We start from the raw sequence: 18,204 nt of genomic DNA, 5'->3' as shown, positions 1-18,204 counted from the left end.
GCGTGCCGTCGAGGGGGTGTGGCTTCGTCCCTGGCGGAGGCGGAAGTCAGGCGCTCTTGCCGGGGGCGTGGCTGGAGGGGCGTGGCTTCGCCGGGGCGGGGCGGGGCTCCGGCGGCCTCTTCCTCCGTGGCGGTGGCTCGGGGCCGGCGGGTCGGGGCCGCGGTCCCGGGGCCGGCCGAGTCATGGCGCTGTGCCCGGTGATCGGGAAGCTGCTGCACAAGCGCGTGGTGCTGGCCAGCGCCTCCCCGCGCCGCCAGGAGATCCTCAGCAACGCGGTGAGGGCCGGCAGGGCGCAGGGCAGGGCACAGGGCAGGGCACAGGGCAGGGCCGCTGACCCCGGGCTCCTGGGGACCCCGCGCAGTGCCACCGCCCGCCCAGCGACGCAGGACAGGGGCTAGTGACCGGGTCGGAGGGCCTCCTGACAACCGGCCTTAGTGACCAGGGGACCCTAGGGACCAGAGGGAGGGTCCCATGACTACGTGAGGGTGACCTAGTGACCAGGCGACCCTAGGGACCAGAGGGGGGTCCCAGTGACTGCCTGGGGGTGACCTAGTGACCAGGGGGCCCTAGTGACCAGAGGTGAGGGTCCCAGTGACTGCCTGGGGGTGACCTAGTGACCAGGGGGCCCTAGTGGCCAGAGGTGACTGGATGGGGGTGACCTAGTGACCAGGGGACCTCAGTGACCAGAGGTGAGGGTCCCAGTGACTGTGTGGGGGTGACCTAGTGACCATGGGGCCCTAGTGACCAGAGGTGAGGGTCCCAGTGACTGGGTGGGGGTGACCTAGTGACCAGAAATGGGGGGATTCTTGTGACAGGGGTCGGGGCCCTATTGGGGACCCTAGTGATCAGGGTGGGGGTCTTAGTGACGGAGGTGGGGTTTTCCCTAACTAATGGGGATGGGGACGAGTGACAAGGTGGGGCACATCCTAGTGACGCGGCCCTGGTGAACACAGCCCCCAGTAATAGGGACCAGGTGTCCTAGTGCCCAGGGGCTCTGTCCTGCTGAGGGGCCAGAGGCTGGGGGAGGTCCTGGTGGGGGAGGCCGGTCCCCTGGGGAGGTGGTCCTAGTGACTGCAGGGACCTGGTGACTGGGGTGACTGGAAGGCTTAGGGGCGACCCTAGTGACCCTGGGCAGGGCTTTAGTGACCACAGGGAAGAGGAAAAGGATCTTTTGTGGAGCATAAGGAGGGGGATCTGGGGATGGAGGGTCCCCAGGCCCCAGGGAAGGGGACCACATGGTCTTGGGGTTGGGGTCCAGGGTCTAGTGGCCTACTGGCCTGTGGGTGGGGTCAGTGGCTGCCCGGCCTGGGTGTCCTGGGGCAGTTGTGAGGGGGTCCAGAGCAGAAGTGGGTATTGGGAAGCTTGGTTTATGGGGAGAGGTGCTGGGGGCAGTGGCCAGTGCTGAGGGAGAAGGCCCTGGCCGAGGTTTTGGAGGAGGCAGGTGGGTAGACTGGGGGGGTGCTGTCCAGAGGTCCACCACGGGGACAGAGGGGGATGGGCCCGGCAGGTCCAGGAGAAATGGGTGGGAGGGACAGGGCAGAAGGTGGGGAGGGCCACGTGCAGCCCCATGGGTGGGGACAGGAAGTCTCCACAGGGGATTTGCCCCCCTCCTGTTCAGGTCCACACCCTGTCCCCACTAGACTGGAGCTGCTATCGCCGAGTCCCCAGGGGCTCCCTCATAGATCCCTCGCACGCAAGAGCCACCGTGAGTGGCCACCCCTTTTGCCCGATCTCATGGTGGGACACTGTGAGTTCACTGACCTTTGGGTATGCGAGAAGCCACCTGACTCCCCGGAGCTGCGACCCCAGGGCCCCAATCAATACTGCCCTGTGCCCTGAGGAGAGAGATCATGCAGCGTTTCCATGACTCTGTGTTATAAGGTGATGTATGGTTACGACTAACCAGGGTCATTAAGCCGGACGTGGTGACACACGTCTGCCGTCCCAAGAGCTCGGGAGGCTGAGGCTGGAGGATTGCAACTTGGAGGCCAGCTTCAAGAGCAGCTGGGCGAGGCCCTGAACAATTTAGCAAGACCCTGTGTCAAAATGAACACTACAAGGGGCCCGAGGGCTGGGGTTGTGGCTCAATGGCAGAGCGCTTGCCTGGCTCGTGTGAGGCACTGGGTTCGAGTCTCCGCACCGCACATAAATAAATAAATAAAATAAAGGGTTGTCAACCATTTTTAATTTTTTTTTTAAGAGGGGACGGGGATGTGTCTCAGTGGTTAAGCACCCGTGGGTTCAACCCTGGTACCGCAAAATAAAATAAGGCAAGACTATAACTCAGAATACGGAACCATGCATTTGATATATGGGCTGCTATGTGATTAGATTTACAGTTAGGAAATAGATTCAGTGCAGTTTATCTGTGCCTGTAGGTTACAGTGCAATATGTTGTGGCTATTAATATACAGAATGTAGACTTATATTCATTTAGAATATAGAATGATTGTATCTCTAGAATTATCGATCTCTTGCTATGGGATTACCATTGTAATTGGTATAATCATTTAAGATATAGAATCAGCGTAGTTGAGCTGTTACTGTGTGTGGTAATGTAACGTAGTATTGCATTTAAATATAATAGTGTCGTTCAGAATGCAGAATGAATGTCGCCCATCTGTAATTACGGGCCACTATGTAATCACTATTATAAATAATATGGGCTTTTTGGGGTTTTTTTTTCTCAGTACTGGGAATTGAACCCGGGCCCGACATGCTAGGCAAGAGCTCTACCACTGAGCCACATCACCAGCCCTTTTTATTTTTTATTTAGAGACAGGATCTCATTAAATTGCTTAGGGCCTCTCTAAGTTGCCGAGGCTGGCTTTGAACTCGTGATCCTCCTGCCTCAGCCTCCCGAGCCACTGGGATGACAGGCTCGCACCTGCGTGGTCCCAGCCATTTTTAAAGATACTTTTGAGACAGAGTCTTACTAAGTCGCTGAGGCTGGCCTTGAACTTGCCAGCCTCCTGCCTCGGCCTCCCCTGTGGCTGGCGTGACAGGTGAGTCGGCCACGCCCACATGATCATTTTGGACACAGAACTGATGTAGTGTGTCCATTGCTAGGAACTGTAATGTAAAGTGCTGTCCCATTGACTCTAGTGTGTCACTCAGGGTAGAGAATGACCGGGTGGCTCATAGGTAGGATAGTGTCACATGCTAGTTACTGTACTGCTGTCCTTTAGGACACAGAATCAGCGTGGCTGAGTGGTAGGTACCAGGAGCCACCATGTAACCATGACAGTTCCGGCAGTGCGTCCTCCTCGCCCAGCCTTTTCCAGCAGGTCCGAGGTCCCCAGCAGCTGGTGGCCCTAAATGACGGCTGAGCCACCTGACGGGCAGCTGGGGAGAGGGACAGAGCGCGGGAAGGTGCCGGTTTTCGGCAGACCCAGCGCTCCCGCACCACCACCTGTGCCTGTGCGCTGCTGCGCCCTCGCGCGCGCTCCCCTGCCCCTGGCGGCCTCCGGCCCCAGACGCTCTTCGTGTGTTCCAGGGCCTGCGGTTCGAGGTGGTGCCGTCCAAGTTCAAAGAGACGCTCAGCAAAGCCTCCTTCCCCAGCCCCTACGCCTACGCCATCGAGACGGCCAAGCAGAAGGCCCTGGAGGTGGCGCACAGGCTGCACCAGGCAAGCGGGCTGTCCTGCTCCCTCGCTGGGTGGCATTGAGGGACCTCGGGGCGCGCGGATGGGGCCGGTGGGGCGCGCAGTCGGCGCACGCAGCTCCACACCGGGCCGTGGCAGGAGTGCGGCTGGCTCCTCTGCAGCCCTTAATGCAGGGGCACTCGACCAATGAAACATAAAATAGGGCTGGGGGTGAGTTGGGGCCTCTCTAAATTGCTGAGGCTGCCTTTGAACTCGCGATCCTCCTGCCTCAGCCTCCCGAGCTCCTGGTGGGGGCTTGCACCCCCACCAGGCTCAGTGTGGACATTTAGGGTACAGGAGGAATGCAGCGTCTCTGTTGCGGGGTGATGTAGTGTGACCTTCTGTTATAGTTAATAGTCAGCTGGTTTGGATACGCCATTAATATCCGTCTCTGTTAGTAGGAGACAATGTTGCAGTGAACGTAGGACCGCAATCTCGGACATACCACGCGGGTGTCCACCGCCGGGTGTTACAGTGTGACACTCTACTGTAGTGTGAACGTTAACACACAATTACTCTTGCTTTTCTGCTGCTGTGTGCTAACGTGTGATGCGATGCGCTGCTATAATTAATAGGACCCGGGACTGAAGGGTCGCTGGGTGACAGTGTAACATGCATCATGATTGATACTGCAGGAAACTTAAGGCACGGGTCAGGGTAGGGTATTGCTGATGGGGTAACTGACCCTAAGGGCCACCACGCCCACCATGATGAATACAGCCGTGTGCATGGGGGGCGCAGGGTTAAGGCAGCTGATGGCGGAGTGGGATGCGTAAGGCGCTGTCGGAATCCGTTGGCACGGGCAGGGTTGGCGGGGCTGGTCCTTAGAGTAGGGTGCGGCAGGATCCGCAGGATCCTATAAAAGGACTTGAACCACCTGCGCGGGGTGATGCGCACGCGCACATGTGCGCTCCACATTGTTGGTGGAGTTATAGCGCTTCCCTCCGCCTGTGCGGTGCTGCGCCCTCGTGCGCGCTCCCCTCGGGCACAATCAGTGGCTCCTGTATTGGTCCCCAGCACCCAGGACTCGTGAGCCCCTCCCAGCTAAGGCTGGTGTCCAGCTGTGAACAGGGAGGTGGCCATCACTGTCGCCCCGGGGTTGGTGATGCGCGCTGAGGCCTTTCTCGAATTGCGCAGTCTTGGGCTTTCGGCCTGGATTGCTTCCTGGTTCTGCGAACCCGTTCCTCCCGTTACACCGAGTGGCCGGGGACCTTGAGGTCCTAGGTCCCAAAGGGTCCAGGGCATCTGGGCCCCAGAGCAGAGCGCGCTGGCCCCATGCGCCCCGGTACAGAAGGCCGTTCCGGAGGGGTCCAAGGGCACCTGCCCCGGGCTCCAGGAGTGGCCTTCAGGGCATGGTGTCGCACTAGCCCTGCGGGGGGTCACGCTGGGGACCGTCCCCCAGAAGTCAGCTGAGTGCCAGGGATACCCACAAGTGAGGGGGAGGCCATGGGAGGCTGGGGGAGCCCCTCTAAACCTGGTCTGCTTGCCTGCAGAAGGACCTCCGGACCCCCGACGTGGTCATCGGGGCGGACACTATCGTGGTGAGTCCCCCCGGTTTGCCGAGCTGGGCGTCTGTCCGCTGCGGGTCCCACGCGCAGGGGCAGCGGGTGTTGCGCTGCTGTGGTTGGGCATGTGCCGTTTCCCAGGGCTGCAGGGACGGTGCCACCCCCAGGGCTTCCAGCGCAGACAGCTGCCACCGCGGGTCTGAGCCCGAGACTGCAAGGGCGTGGGCGGCGGTGGCGTCCCAGGCTGGGAGACCGCGGGGCCTGCCTCTCCATTCCTGCCTGGGGTCTTATTCTGCGGGAGACCCCACCAGCTCTGCAGGTGGGGTCATCCTGGTTCGGGATGGACACGTGGCCGTGGTGGCCGCCCAGCGTGCTGCCCGTGCTAATGCCCTGAATTGTCACTCTGCACTGGTGAACCTCGAGTGTCAGTTTCGTGTCAATAAAAGAAATGGCACCCACCTGCGGCCCAAGCTGCCCAGGAGGCCGAGGCAGGGTCATGGCCAGCTCAAAGGCCGCTGGGCACCCAGCAGGACCGTCTCCCAGGGCTGGGTGGGGCTCCACGGGGGGAGCTCGCCTGGTCTGCGGGAGGCCTGGCCTCCACCCCAGGGCCTGAGAGTTAGGGGCCGTGAGTGCTCGGGTGGCCAGGGAGCGGGCAGTGGGGAAGCCTCGGGTCCCTTTCTTGCAGGCAGTGGACGGGCTGGTTCTGGAGAAGCCCGTGGACAAGCAGGACGCCTACCACATGCTTTCAAGGTGGGCGTCGGTTCCCCCCAGGCCCCCTGGGCTGCAGGTCCAGCAGAGCAGGCCCCTGTGGGGTGGACGGGGCTGGAGGCCCTGTTGGCGGCCTCCTGGGGTGGTGATCCCTCCCGTCTACATGGCGCCCCTCAGATGTCATTGCATCAGGCCTTCCCCGGGGACCCCGTGGCTGGACGGTGCGGCAGCCTGGCAGGGGCGGGGCGGGGCACGTCGCTGCCCCTTGGCCGCTAAGTGCCCAGCGGGCTCTGGGCCTCGCAGGTTGAGCGGCAAAGAGCACAGCGTGTTCACGGGAGTGGCCATCGTCCACTGCACCACCGCAGGTAAGGGGCAGCTGCCGCCTCCTGGGCACTGGGCGGGCGGCTGCATGTCCCTGCACGTGGGGAAGGGAGGACCCTGCCCACCGCCCGGGAAGGACTGGCCTGTGTGGAGAGTTGGGCGCCTTTGCACAGCGCTGTCCACCTCCCTGCAGGGCTCCGGGGGCTCCTCCTGCCTGTCCAGCTCCTGGGCTCCAGGTGGCCCTGGGCTGGTGGCCCCTCACTGCAGTCTCTGCCTCCGTCTCCACGGGGCTCCTCCTCTGTGTCTGTGTCCCCTCCTCTGTCTCTTGGGAGGACACGGCCATGGCATGAGGGCCCCCTGACCCAGGAGGAGCCCATCTCGGGACGCTTCACTGATGACCTCTGCAGAGACCCTGTTCCCACACCAGGTCCCTTGGTGACCTGCAGAGCTGGGGGGGTCTCCCGCAGACCCCCGAGTTTCCTGCAGGCTGTGCGCTGGGCAATGCTGCCCACAGCCCGGGCCCTCATGGCCACTCCGGCTCCTGTCTGAGGGTCCCCAGGAGACCAGCCCTGTCCCCGTGGCCCTCCCCCTGCTGGCTCCGTGCCTGGTTGCTGACGCTCCTGTCCCTGCTCCTCCGTCCCCGCTGAGCCCCCCCCCCACCCCCGCACAGTCAGCCCTGAGCCGCACACTCAGGCCGGGACCCAGGAGCGCAGCCATCACCGCGGCACCCAGGCGCCCGAGGTGGCCGTGGGCCTGACCTGTGGCTGTCGTCCTTGCAGACCGCCTGCTGGAGACGCAGGTCTCGGAGTTCTACGAGGAGACGAGGGTGACCTTCTCGGAGCTGTCCGAGGACCTGCTGTGGGAGTACATCCACAGCGGGGAGCCCATGTGAGTCCCGCCCGGGGAGGGGCAGCCCTGCTGGCGGGCACTGCAGGACGCTCCCTCCGGGGAGCTGGAGCGGGTCCCGGGAAGAGACCAGAGCCTGGCTCCGGCCGTCATGGCAGCCGGGCAGCGCCCAGGGGCTGGAGGCCCGGGCAGGAGTCCCCCCAGAGGAGACGCTTCTCATTAGTGACGGACACAGCCCCTTCCTGGCAGATGCTCCCTGAACTGAAATCCTCCTAACCCAAAAACGCCCTGAGCCGGGCACAGGGGCCACGCTGGACATCCCGGCAATGCTGGAGGCCGAGGCAGGAGGACAGCAATCTAGAGGCCAGCCTCGGCTACTTGGGGACACTCTGTCTCAAAGCAAACCATTAAGTGGAAGACGAGTGGGGTGCCCTCAGTGCAGCGCACCCCTGACTCGGCCCAGCAGGCACCACGTAGGCGATAAATGCAGTCACTAAACCGCCTCACACACCTGCCCCTGAGTAGGCTGAGGTCTTCAACGACAGCAAGAACCATGGGACAGAAAACCTGGCTGTGACCGTCCTGGGCCCCTCCGTGCGGTCCACCGTGTGTCGTGTGAAGCCATAAGAGGGCTCCTGAGCTTGGGGCGCACCTGAGGGTGAGGGAGGCAGACATTTGGAAGACCCTAAACCAACCACTATGCCCGGAAGGAGACATTTTTAAATTTTGGGTGCTAGGGTCGAACCCAGGGTGCTTGGCCTCGGCGCCACCTCCCGGCCCTCTTTGTATTTTATTCTGAGACAGAGCCTCACCGAGTGCTGAGGCCGGCCTCTACCCTGGGATCCTCCTGCCTCGGCCTCCCTCCTGGCAGGGATTGCAGGTGTGCACCAGCGCCCCTGGAAGGACGTTTGCCAAGAGGGTGATTCCTCATGGGGAAGAGGCCAGGGGCAGCAATGGCCCGGGTCGCTCTGGTCCTGTGTCTCACCAGTAGCGCCAGCTGGCCATCGGTGGGTCGCAGGACCCTGGGCTCCGGTCTGACCTCCCTCTCTCTCTCCGCGCATGCGCACCCCTCCCCGCGCAGGGACAAGGCCGGGGGCTACGGCATCCAGTCGCTGGGGGGCATGCTGGTGGAGTCCGTCCGCGGGGACTTCCTCAACGTGGTGGGCTTCCCACTCAACCGCTTCTGCAAGCAGCTGGCCGAGCTGTACTACCCGCCCCGCGGCCAGGACGTGCGGAGGGTCAAGCACGACTCCATCCCGCCCGTGGACAGCTTCGAGACCCTCGGTGACCTGGACGCGGGCGACCCGGGACCTGTTCAGAGCCACGTGGACCCTGGTGCTGGCCCCGGCTCCCCGGGCAGCCTGAGGGGCGAGTTGGAGGCGGAAGGAGACCCGCCTGCCCGGGGCTCCAGCGAGGCCAGTTGCAACGGGGCGGTGGAGGCCCAGCCCCCGTTCCCGGCCGGCCTCCTGGACCTGATAGACGGCTTCAAAGTGTCCAAGGTAGCGTGGGCGAGCGGCCAGCTCCTTAAAGACGCGTCTTTAGTCACGTGCCAAGGTCCTGGGGTCGGGCCGCGGCAGGGAGCGCATCCCGCGGACGCTCGGGATCTCCATGCGAGAACCGAGTGGAGCGGTCGGAAGCGTCCAGCTCCAGGGGGGCGCGGGAGGAAGGCCCTGGGCAGCCCCAGCCCTCAGCGCGCCCTTCCCGCAGGCCCTGTTCACCGCCTGCAGGCTCAAGGTGTTCGACCTGCTCAGCGACGGCGCGCCCCGGGGGGCGGCGGACGTGGCCCGCGCCGTGGACGCCTCCGTGTGCGGGACCAGGAGGCTGCTGGAGGTCTGCGTGGCCCTGGGCTTGCTGCGGAAGACGGAGCAAGGTGACCGCCGGGGGCCTGGGGACCCTGGCCGGTGCCGGGTGGGGCTGGCAGGGGAGGCCGGACGGGCCCGGACGGGACTTAACTGGACCAGCCGAGCGCCCCGGGCAGATGAGGTCGGGAGGTGAGGGCCGGGCCGTGGCCCAGTCGGTCTCCGCGAGGCTGACCAGGAGGGACGGACACGCTGACAGACGGATGGCTCTACCTGGTTCCGCAGCTGGGTGGACGGATGGTGGGAAGGACAGTGGAGAGCGTGGACAGGCTGGGTGGCCGGCGGACGGACAGACAGATGACAGACAGCTGGGTGGACGGGTGCTAGGTGGAGACTGTCCTACCCGCTGGGCTGCTCGGAGCAGCGGGCCGTGATCGGGTGGTGGCGCCGGCCCCCAGGGTCCACGCAGGCGGCGGGTGCTCGCTGGGCAGGGTGCGGTCACCCTGGACGCAGCGCCGCCGCCCGCTCTGCAGGTTACAGAAACACGGAGCTGGCCGGGCGGCACCTGGTGTCCGGCGGCGCGCGCTCCCTGCACGGCCTCATCCTGCACAGCGACCAGGGCACCTGGGACCTCTTCAGCCACCTGGAGCGCACCCTGCGGGAGGGACCGCGGCCGCACCGCGGGGCTCCCGGGGGCCAGCAGGGACAGCCGGGGGACCAGGTGGTGAGCGCAGAGACTCCGCCCACCCAGGGCCAGGGGCGAGGCTGGTGGGCACCCGGATGGCTCTGCCCACACGAGGGACAGGGGGGCCGCCAGGTTTGGGAGGTCGAGGGGCCTCACCAAGGACGCACAGGCCTGGCCCGGGCTCCTGATCCTGCGTGCTCGGCCCGTGCTCCTGGCTGGAACAGAGTGGGCGGCCAGGGCTCCCCGACGCCCAGCAGCACCCGAATTCCCCATTGAGGGACAGTCTGCGGGTCCCTGAAGTCACCACCCCTTTCTTTCCCTCCCACGCTGGCCAGTGCCCAGCCGCGGAGCCCAGCCCTTGTTGGGGGTCTGGCTAAATGCTTCGGGCCTCCCCAAGTTGTCCCTGCTGGCCTCCAGCTTGCAGACCTCCTGCCTCAGCCTCCCGGGCAGCTGGGATGGCAGATGTGAGCCACCGCACCTGGCAGCCCTTTTTATTTCTGAGACACGGTCTCCCAAGCGGCCCCGACTGACCTGCAGCTGGAGACTCCCTGCCTCCGCCTCCCGGGCAGCTGGGATGAGGCCTGTGCTGCCTCCCCAGCCCAGCCCCCAAGCTCCCTGCCAGGGCCACGCAGGTGCCCAGATGGCTGTGGATCGCGGGGTCCGCAGTACCCTCAGACCCCGTTCTGCCCTAGGGCCCCCCCTGCCGGGAGACGCAGCTGCAGGCCCTGAAGGCGGCGCACACCCTCTCCTCGCTGACCGCCCGCCGCCTGGCCTCGGCCTTCGACCTGTCGCGGTTCTCCTCCGCCTGCCTCCTGGGAGGTGCGTCAGTCCCTTCCTCCTGCCCCGCACCTGGCGCTGATGAGACTGGCCGAGCAGGCCGCCCCTCCTGAGCCTCAGAGGACCTCAGCTGGGGGCCCAGGGGAGGTCCCTCGGGTGGCCCGGGTCTGCTGCAGAGGCCCCTCCTGGTGGCCGTCCAGAGGGGCAGAGGCTGGAAGCCCCTGACCAGGTCCGGTTCCTTCTAGTTAATCCTTTTCACTCCAGCCCATCTTGGCCCCTGGGCAGTGGGGGGAAGGAGCACATAGAGTCCCAGGGAGCCTGATGGGCTCAGGGAACTGGGCGGACTGCCTGGCCACCCGCCTGCATTTCCCCATCCTCTGCACCCAGCTCCTCCTGGGGGGCCAGAGTGGCTGCGGCAGCACCAGCCATGGTGTCTGCATTCAAGGAGGAATCAGTGCCAGCCCCACTGACCTCCGCCAGGTGTAGGTTGCACTGCTGGCCTCAGTGCTGACCTCAAACACCCGTGGAAACCGTAGGGTCCCTAGGCCCCTAAGGGCCCACAGGGTCCCCACATGTGTGTTTGGTCCTCTGCAGGCTGCAGGGGCGCCCTGGCCTGGGAGCTGGCCCGGGAGTGCCCGCGGCTGGAGGTGACGGTGTTGGACGTCCCCGACGAGCTGGAGCAGGTGTCCTGCTTCCAGCCCCAGGGCGGACCGACGGCCCGCGTCAGCTTGGTGCCTGGTGAGTGCCCTCTGTCTGCCACCTGGTGACCTTGGCCAGGTGACATCCCCTTCTGTGCGGACAGCACGCGTGTCTGTCCCCGGGTGTCTGTGACCTGGGAGCAAGGTGAGCGGTGTTGGACGCAGTAGTGGGGTGCAGAAGGACCAAGATGGACTTCTGCAGGTGTCCATTGGGACCCCCAGGAAAGGAAGGTCATAGGTTAGACTGCCAGAAGCACTTCCCCGTGGTGCTGGGGATGTTGCTCTGGACCTGAGGAAGTCTCCTGATGGCCTGGGCACTGCTTAGTTCCCTCCCACGTGTCCACGAGAGGCGGCAGCCGGGGCCCAGGGCTCAGGCCCAGCAGGTCTTGGGACTTCAGTAACTGAGAAAAGGGCAGTGACCGCAGACCTCTCCTGCAGACCGTCCGCCGCCCTCTGCCTCCTGCCTGCCGTCCCCGCTGACTTGCGGTCCCTGCCCCTGCTGCCCTGGGCTGGTGGCCCCTCACTGCAGTCTCTGCCTCCGTCTCCACGGGGCTCCTCCTCTGGGTCTGTGTCCCCTCCTCTATCTCTTGGGAGGACACGGTCACTGCACGAGGGCCCCCTGAGCCTGTCCACTGTGGCAGTGTGGGTCCACGCCGGTCCCCTTGGCCAAGCGCCCGTCCCCGTGTCCCCGCCCTGCCTTGGCTCTGCCTGGGCTGGAGCCCCCAGTGGAGCCTGGACGACCCTCCTGTCCCTCTCCCCCTGGGGACATGAGGTCTGGAGCCACCCTGGAGAGTCAGGCCGGTCTGTGGTCCCAGCTGCCTTTCTGCTTGTCCACCAGGTGACCCGTCCAGGGACGCCCTGCCCGCAGCTGACCTGTACATCCTGCCCCGCCTGCCGCCCGACTGGCCAGACGACAAGGTCCACCAGCTGCTGAGGAGGGTCGCAGGGTGCTGCCGGCCGGGTGAGAGCGGGTCCCCTTTCCCACCAGAGGGTCTGCGGCTGGAGCAGGGGTCATCCCACCCCGGGGTCCATTTCACAGGGGACAGGCGGCCACCCAGCCCTGCCTGACTCCAGGACGGTGGTGACATGGGTGACGAGGCTCTGAGGATTGTGTATCCCAAAGCCACATGCTGTGCTCTGCTGTGGAGTGGCTGGGCTGGACACTGGGGTCCAGACCAGCCCTCCGTGGACAGGACAGGGGACACACTAGAGACCCCAGGGACAGAGGAGTGTCACCAAGAGCCCAGGATGTCACCTTGGCCTTTCAAAGGCTCAGCCCTGTCCCGGGGTCTGCCTGGGTGCACAGTGGCCCTGTGGCCGCAGCTGGCCCCTGGCCATCGCCCGTCCTGGGGCCGGGAGTCCTCTGCTGCGCAGCGGGCACCGCGGTTCCGGGCGACGCACAGCTGCTGGTTGGGCCTGTGCCCCGCGATCCGGGGTGTCCAGGGCTGGGAGCCTCCTGCAGTTACGGAGGAGAGGCCAGCGCTGGCCAGCGACACCTGTGGCCTCCTACCCTGGGCGCTCCCGGCAGCGGGGACGCCCCTGCCCCTCTTGTGCCCAGCCCTCCCCGCGGCTCCGGCCAGGACCCTGTGCTGTGGCCAGGCCCCGTCCTGTTCCCTCGTGCTGTCCACAGGTGGCCGCCCACTGACGTCCCGTGTCCAGTTTCCTCTCCCTGAGGGACACGAGCTCCAGCCCAGGCTGGCCCCGCCCACAAGGCCCCGCCCACGCGCGGCCCCGCCCACCTGCCCCAGCGCTGCTGACCCTCCGCCTGCTGCCCGTGTCCCCTGCCCGCGGCCTCCCCTCTCTCACTGCGTCCATCCGGTCCTCTCCTCTCCCCGCTGTGGCCGTCACGTGTCTCCCTATGTTAGGGACCCGTGTCACCTGTTAGGCCCGCGGCTGTCATTTCCGTCCCTGTCCATACCCATCCCTCCCACCGCGTCCCTCTGCCGTCCTCGGGACGCACCGTCCCTCTCTGTACCTGTCTCCTGTCGCCCCCACCTGTGTACAGCTGTCCCCGTCGCGGTCCCTGTCCATCTGTCGCTGTCTGCCTGTCGCTCCGTCCTTGCATGTGTTCTGTACCTTCCGCTGCCCCCGTCTGCCTCCTACCCTCCGCCCCACCTGTCCCCCCTCCCGGGCCTGCGCCCTCCGTGTCCCCGCCGGCATCCTGTCCTGCTGACCCCGGGGCCCCGGTGGCGCTGCCCCGAGACTGCAGACCCCCGAGGTGGCCCACGACTCCAGCCCCTGCCTGTCCCCACAGGAGGCGGCCTCTTGCTGGCGGAAGTTGCCCTGGACGAGGACCCGGGGGCCGCCCGGCGTGGCCTGAGGCCGAAGCTGGACCTGCTGGTGCAGACGCCGGGCAGGGACTGGACGCTGGGCGAGGGCCGGCGCCTGCTGGAGCAGCACGGCTTCGGGGACATGCAGGTGGCGCCCGCCGGGGACTTCCCGGGCGCAGTCCTGGGCATCCGCATGCGCCCCTGACGCCCCGCAGGGGCCTTTGTGTGGGCGTCGTGGTCCCGAGGCGGAGGGAGCCCGGGGTCCCCACGCCATCAGCTCAGTGGGCACGTGGGCGGGGCCTTGCGGGACGCGGAGAATAAAGCCACCTTCCTCCCCGCGCGCCCTGCTCGGAGCCCTGACCCGCCGCGCGCCTCCCAGGCCCGCCCTGCCTGAGAGCTCCTGCCCGCAGCGTTGACCGCGGACCTGCCCGCAGGCGGTGGCCAGTCTCCGCCAGGTGCTGACCCCGAGGCCTGGCCACGGAGCTCCTGGCACGGGGTAGAGCGCCCACCTGGCCTGGCGCCGGAAAGCCCAGCCCACGGCCAGCGGCGGAGCTCGTGGCTGGCCCGGGCCGGCCCTGTGTCCGCTGCCCCTTCCTCGGGCTGCCCCGTCTCCACTGCTGGCCGAGTGCAGTCCCCCGGCAGGGTCCCGCTCAGGGCCAGCACACCCCGTCCCAACACGGCCACCTGGGGAACCGCGCTGTGCGCACACGCTCGGGGGCTGGGCCGGCTTGGCCGGGGGTGTCCTCAGGATGCAGCCGGGAGACCCTGAGCGTGGCAGGAGGGGACACGAGAGCTCTCTGCCCTCCCAGCTGCGGGTGGGCCCTTTCCCGAGTGCAGAAGGAGCGGCTACTTGGAAAGCCAGGCCTGCTGACGCCGCCCACGGGGGGTAGCCCCCAGCCCGGCCAAGAGCCAGCGGCCTCTCCCTCTGCAGACGGCTGCGGCTCGCAGTGACCTACTGGGCTTGCTGCGGGGATGGAGGAAGGTCCCCCTGCCAGCCGGGCTACCTGCCCGCCCCCACGGTGACCAGGGAGAGCGCACCTGCCCGTTCTGGATCAGAACCACCGCGGGCGTTAGAGGCGCAGGTGACATAGACGCACAAGGGCACAAACACCGTGCCCGTGTTTACAGGAGTGAGTGTGGACTTGTGCAAGACCGTCCTCTGCTGACCATGTCCCTCTTAACACCTTTCAAATGCATGATGGACGCCTGGCTTCGAAGACTCTGGCCTCTTCTAGCTGCTGGCCCTCAGGCAGGTGGCACTGGGACAGGACGGCCCCACCCTGCAGAAGTTTCCAGGCACCGGGGAGCAGACTGGCCACCTAGGTCCCCTGCAAAGGCCGCTCCAGGCTGTGAGGGACGCAGGTCACAGAGGAAGGGCCGAGGCCCACGTGGGGCCCTCTGTGGAGACATCTCTGTCACAGAGGCCACCGCTCTGTCCCAGGGGCCACCCATGCCCCACGCCATGCTACCTGCTGGGAGCCTGCTGCAGGCCCGAGGCCCAGGAGTGACCCCTGGACCCCGCATCCCTCTCCACCGCTGCCCTGCGCGAGGACCCACAGAGGCCAGCGGCAGGTGTCCGCCTCCTGCTGCCCTGCAGGCGCACTTCCCACAGTGACCAGACCCCTCACAGCTGAGGGACACTGTCCTTGATGCGTTCCTCCCACAGACACTGCCCAGCGCCCCCGGGGCACCAGCCGCAGGCAACCCTGGCCTCCAGGCCAGGAAGAGACCCTGGAACCACAGGGAGGGTCCCCCGGGCTCCTGGACCACCCGTCCCTGTGTGTCCCCTGGAAGGGATTAAAGAGACGTGGAGAAACCTAGCCACAGGCGACTGTCCTCACTTGTGGGAGCACTTTCTAGACCACCTGCTGCGGTGGGCGAGGTCCCTGCACGCGTCCCTGTGCAGTGGCTTCCGGGATCCACACCAGCAGGGTCCACGAGGGCAGGGGTCAGCGCAGGTCCCCACAGGGCAGCACCCTGCCCTTCCCTGGAAGTCACTCCCTCCCTCAGGGAGGCACTGAGCGCCTGCTGCATACCAGAGCTGCCTGTGAGATCAGCTCTGGATAAGCACCGTCCACCGGCCTTACCTGGGTGCTGGGAGGACACAGATCAAGGACAACCAACATCTGAGGGGACAGCTGCTCCACCAGCCCCCCACGGCCCTTCTGGGGGACAGTGGCTTTCTAGGGACCCGTTTCTGCAGGTCAAACCAGCCCCAGCCCCCCCCCCTCCCCGCAGCAAGACAGGGGGAGCCCCTGGCTGGCTGCAGGGGGGGTCTCGGGTGGGACACAGGGTGGGGACACCTGTGCACCCCTCCTTTCCCCAGCTGCCCTTGGTGGGGGTCCCAGCCCTGGGGGTAGGTCTGCCTGGCCCCTCCTCCGTGTCCCCACTCCCCCAGGGCACACCCTTGAGGGCACAGGATGCCCTTGTGGACACAGGGGTGAGTGGCTCCCAGAGGGGGATCAGGAAGCACATTCCAGGAGCCAGGCCTGACCAACACTAACCAGAGGGATCTGGATCTCAGGCGGCAGCTGGCCTGAGGGCTACGGTCCCTCCCAGCCCCGTCAGGCCCATTCTGTAACCTCGGCCTAAATGTCTGTGAGACCCGGCCTCCCTGGCCCCCTGCTCAGAGCCCCCAGAGGGAGCCTGGCCAACCCAGGGGGACCTTCTCGCCCCTGTCCACCCTGCACCCCAGCCTCAGGGACGCACAGCAGACTCCCAAGGCCAGACCCCACGTCCACCCACGGCAGCAGAACAGGCCCAGGGACAGGAGAGAGGGAGCCAGCAAGGGAACAGGGAGAGGAGAGGGGTCCGGCCGGGGTAGGCCTGGCCAGCGCGGGTCCAGCATGCACGAGGCCCTGAGCTCCCGTGAGGGAGGGACACAGAGAGATGAAGGCAGCAGAGCAGAGGGACGTGGGAGGAAGGGAAGAAAGGCAGGCAGGGGTGGACGGAGTGCGGGGGCGGCCTGGGGACCCTCGTGTGAGGCACGGGGGGGGGGGGGGGGGGGGGGGGGACAGACCGGCTGTCACGGCCAGAGCTCCTCCCCCGGGTCAGCAGCTCCCAGGGTGGAAGCGCGAGGTGGGAACACAGGGCACGCGGAGGCCGAGGGCACCACGGCGGGGACACCCCAGGTCCCCCGGGGACAGAGGTCAGGGAGGGGCTCCAGGACCCGCAGGTGGACTCAGGATGGGGCTGAGGTTAGGCACGCACAGGGGCAAGGGGACAGGTGTCGGGTCTGGGGGCGACAGGGGCAAGGTCGGGGCACCACGTGTCGCGAGCACAGACATCGAGAGAAGCGGGACACACGTCCTGTCGGGGTGGACTGGGCCTCGCGGCAGGACTGCAGGCTGCACGGCCCCCCAAGGGAGTGACACCTCCGGACCACGCCTCGACCTTGTCAAGGTCACGGCCACCGCCGCAGAGCCCCCGGCCCGCCAGGCGCAGAGGCGGGGCCCGGCTCCCGACAGGCCTCGGGGCGGGGCGGCCTATGGGCCCACGGCCAGGGGCGCAGGGCGGGGCGGGGCTCCCGGCAGCCCGCGGGGGCGCGGCAGCGTGCGGGGGCGGGACGTGGGCGGGCGGCGCGGCCAATGGGTGCAGCGCGCGGGCCGCGGGGCGGGGCGCGGGCCGGCGGCACAGCCAATGGGCGCGGCGCGCGGGCCGCGGGGCGGGGCGTGGGCGGGGCGTGGCGGCCTTAGCGGCTGCGCGCTGGCGACCCCGTCCTTTCGGTCCCGGTGGCGGCAGCGCTGAGCTAGCGGCGGCCTTCCTCCGGCTCTCGGCGCCCGCGCTCCGGCTCTCCGCCCGCTCCGCTGACCCCGCGCCACCATGACGGAACAGGCCATCTCCTTCGCCAAGGACTTCCTGGCCGGGGGCATCGCCGCCGCCATCTCCAAGACGGCCGTGGCCCCCATCGAGCGGGTCAAGCTGCTGCTGCAGGTGGGCGCGCGGCCGGCTGGGCCGCGGGGGGCCGGGGAGCGCGGCCGGCTGGGCCGCGTGCACCCGGCCGGCGGGCGGGCAGGCAGGCAGGCGCCGGAAGTCGGAGGCCGTGGACGCTTTGTCCGCGCTGCGCCGACTTCCGGGGGCTTGGCCACAGGGGCGCTGCCGCATTTCAGGGGCGGGGACTCTGCGCCTGCGCATTCGGCCCAGCGCCCTGGGGGCTGCGGCGCGGCCTGTCAGGCGCATGCGCGCCGGCGTAGCTGCGCGGACCGGCCTAGTGCCTGTGACCTTGAGCGGGTCACGGGGACCCGGTGGGCTTGGACAGTGGCCTTGGGCTGTCTCCAGGCTTGCATCTTGCAGTGCGACCCTTCCCGTTACCAGTGCACCATGGCCAGCGACCCCAGGCTCCAGACACTGGACGTTGGTCCTGGTCTGAGTTTTCACAGTGCACCGTGTAGCTAGCCATAAGCCCCGGTGAGCTGTGCGCCCTTGAGGGTGTCCCACTGAGTAGCCCAGGGGTTGGCAACACTGTCGCTAGGACCGGGTTGCAGTGAAACATTGCGACCGCAGTTGGCCTGATAAGCACTGAGGACCCACAGAGGGGCTGGTCATGGTGGGAGCCGCTCACTGGTCAGCCTGCGCAGGCGCAGTTTTCCCAGGACGCCTGCTGTGCGCGCAGGTGGGCCAGGTGCGCAGTGCCCTCCTCTGACCTCCGCCCTGGGCCTCCCCGCAGGTGCAACACGCCAGCAAGCAGATCGCGGCCGACAAGCAGTACAAGGGCATCGTGGACTGCATCGTCCGCATCCCCAAGGAGCAGGGCGTGCTGTCCTTCTGGAGGGGCAACCTGGCCAACGTCATCCGCTACTTCCCCACGCAAGCCCTCAACTTCGCCTTCAAGGACAAGTACAAGCAGGTCTTCCTGGGCGGCGTGGACAAGCACACGCAGTTCTGGAGGTACTTCGCCGGCAACCTGGCCTCCGGGGGCGCGGCCGGGGCCACCTCCCTCTGCTTCGTCTACC

General features: G+C 66.6%; 1 protein-coding gene across 2 annotated transcripts; it reads left to right on the top strand.

Moving 5' to 3' along the window:
* The first annotated feature begins 141 nt into the window (after positions 1-141).
* LOC139703359 (probable bifunctional dTTP/UTP pyrophosphatase/methyltransferase protein) lies at positions 142-15,072 on the top strand. 2 transcript variants are annotated; one of them, XM_071606822.1, is made up of 13 exons: positions 143-275; positions 3,497-3,628; positions 5,137-5,184; positions 5,834-5,898; positions 6,160-6,221; positions 6,957-7,065; positions 8,105-8,522; positions 8,731-8,893; positions 9,356-9,546; positions 10,200-10,326; positions 10,879-11,022; positions 11,821-11,943; positions 13,237-15,072. In XM_071606822.1, the coding sequence occupies exons 1-13, from the start codon at positions 183-185 to the stop codon at positions 13,455-13,457; spliced, it is 1,896 nt and encodes a 631-aa protein (XP_071462923.1). In that variant the 5' UTR covers positions 143-182; the 3' UTR covers positions 13,458-15,072. The 2 variants fall into 2 exon arrangements, with proteins under 2 accessions (XP_071462924.1, XP_071462923.1); XM_071606823.1 differs by lacking the exon at positions 3,497-3,628 and having other exon boundaries at positions 142-275.
* Positions 15,073-18,204: the final 3,132 nt, after the last annotated feature.

The sequence above is a fragment of the Marmota flaviventris genome, chromosome X (genome assembly GCF_047511675.1).
Source record: "Marmota flaviventris isolate mMarFla1 chromosome X, mMarFla1.hap1, whole genome shotgun sequence".
Classification (NCBI taxonomy): domain Eukaryota; kingdom Metazoa; phylum Chordata; class Mammalia; order Rodentia; family Sciuridae; genus Marmota; species Marmota flaviventris.
This window is presented reverse-complemented; position numbering and strand designations above follow the sequence as displayed.

Coding starts and splice junctions, on each gene's coding strand:
- LOC139703359 (XM_071606822.1), top strand. CDS start 183: ATGGCGCTGTGCCCGGTGATCGGGAAGCTGCTGCACAAGCGCGTGGTG. Junction 3,629..5,136: donor TGGCGCACAGGCTGCACCAG/GCAAGCGGGCTG, acceptor GCTTGCCTGCAG/AAGGACCTCCGGACCCCCGA. Junction 6,222..6,956: donor CGTCCACTGCACCACCGCAG/GTAAGGGGCAGC, acceptor TCGTCCTTGCAG/ACCGCCTGCTGGAGACGCAG.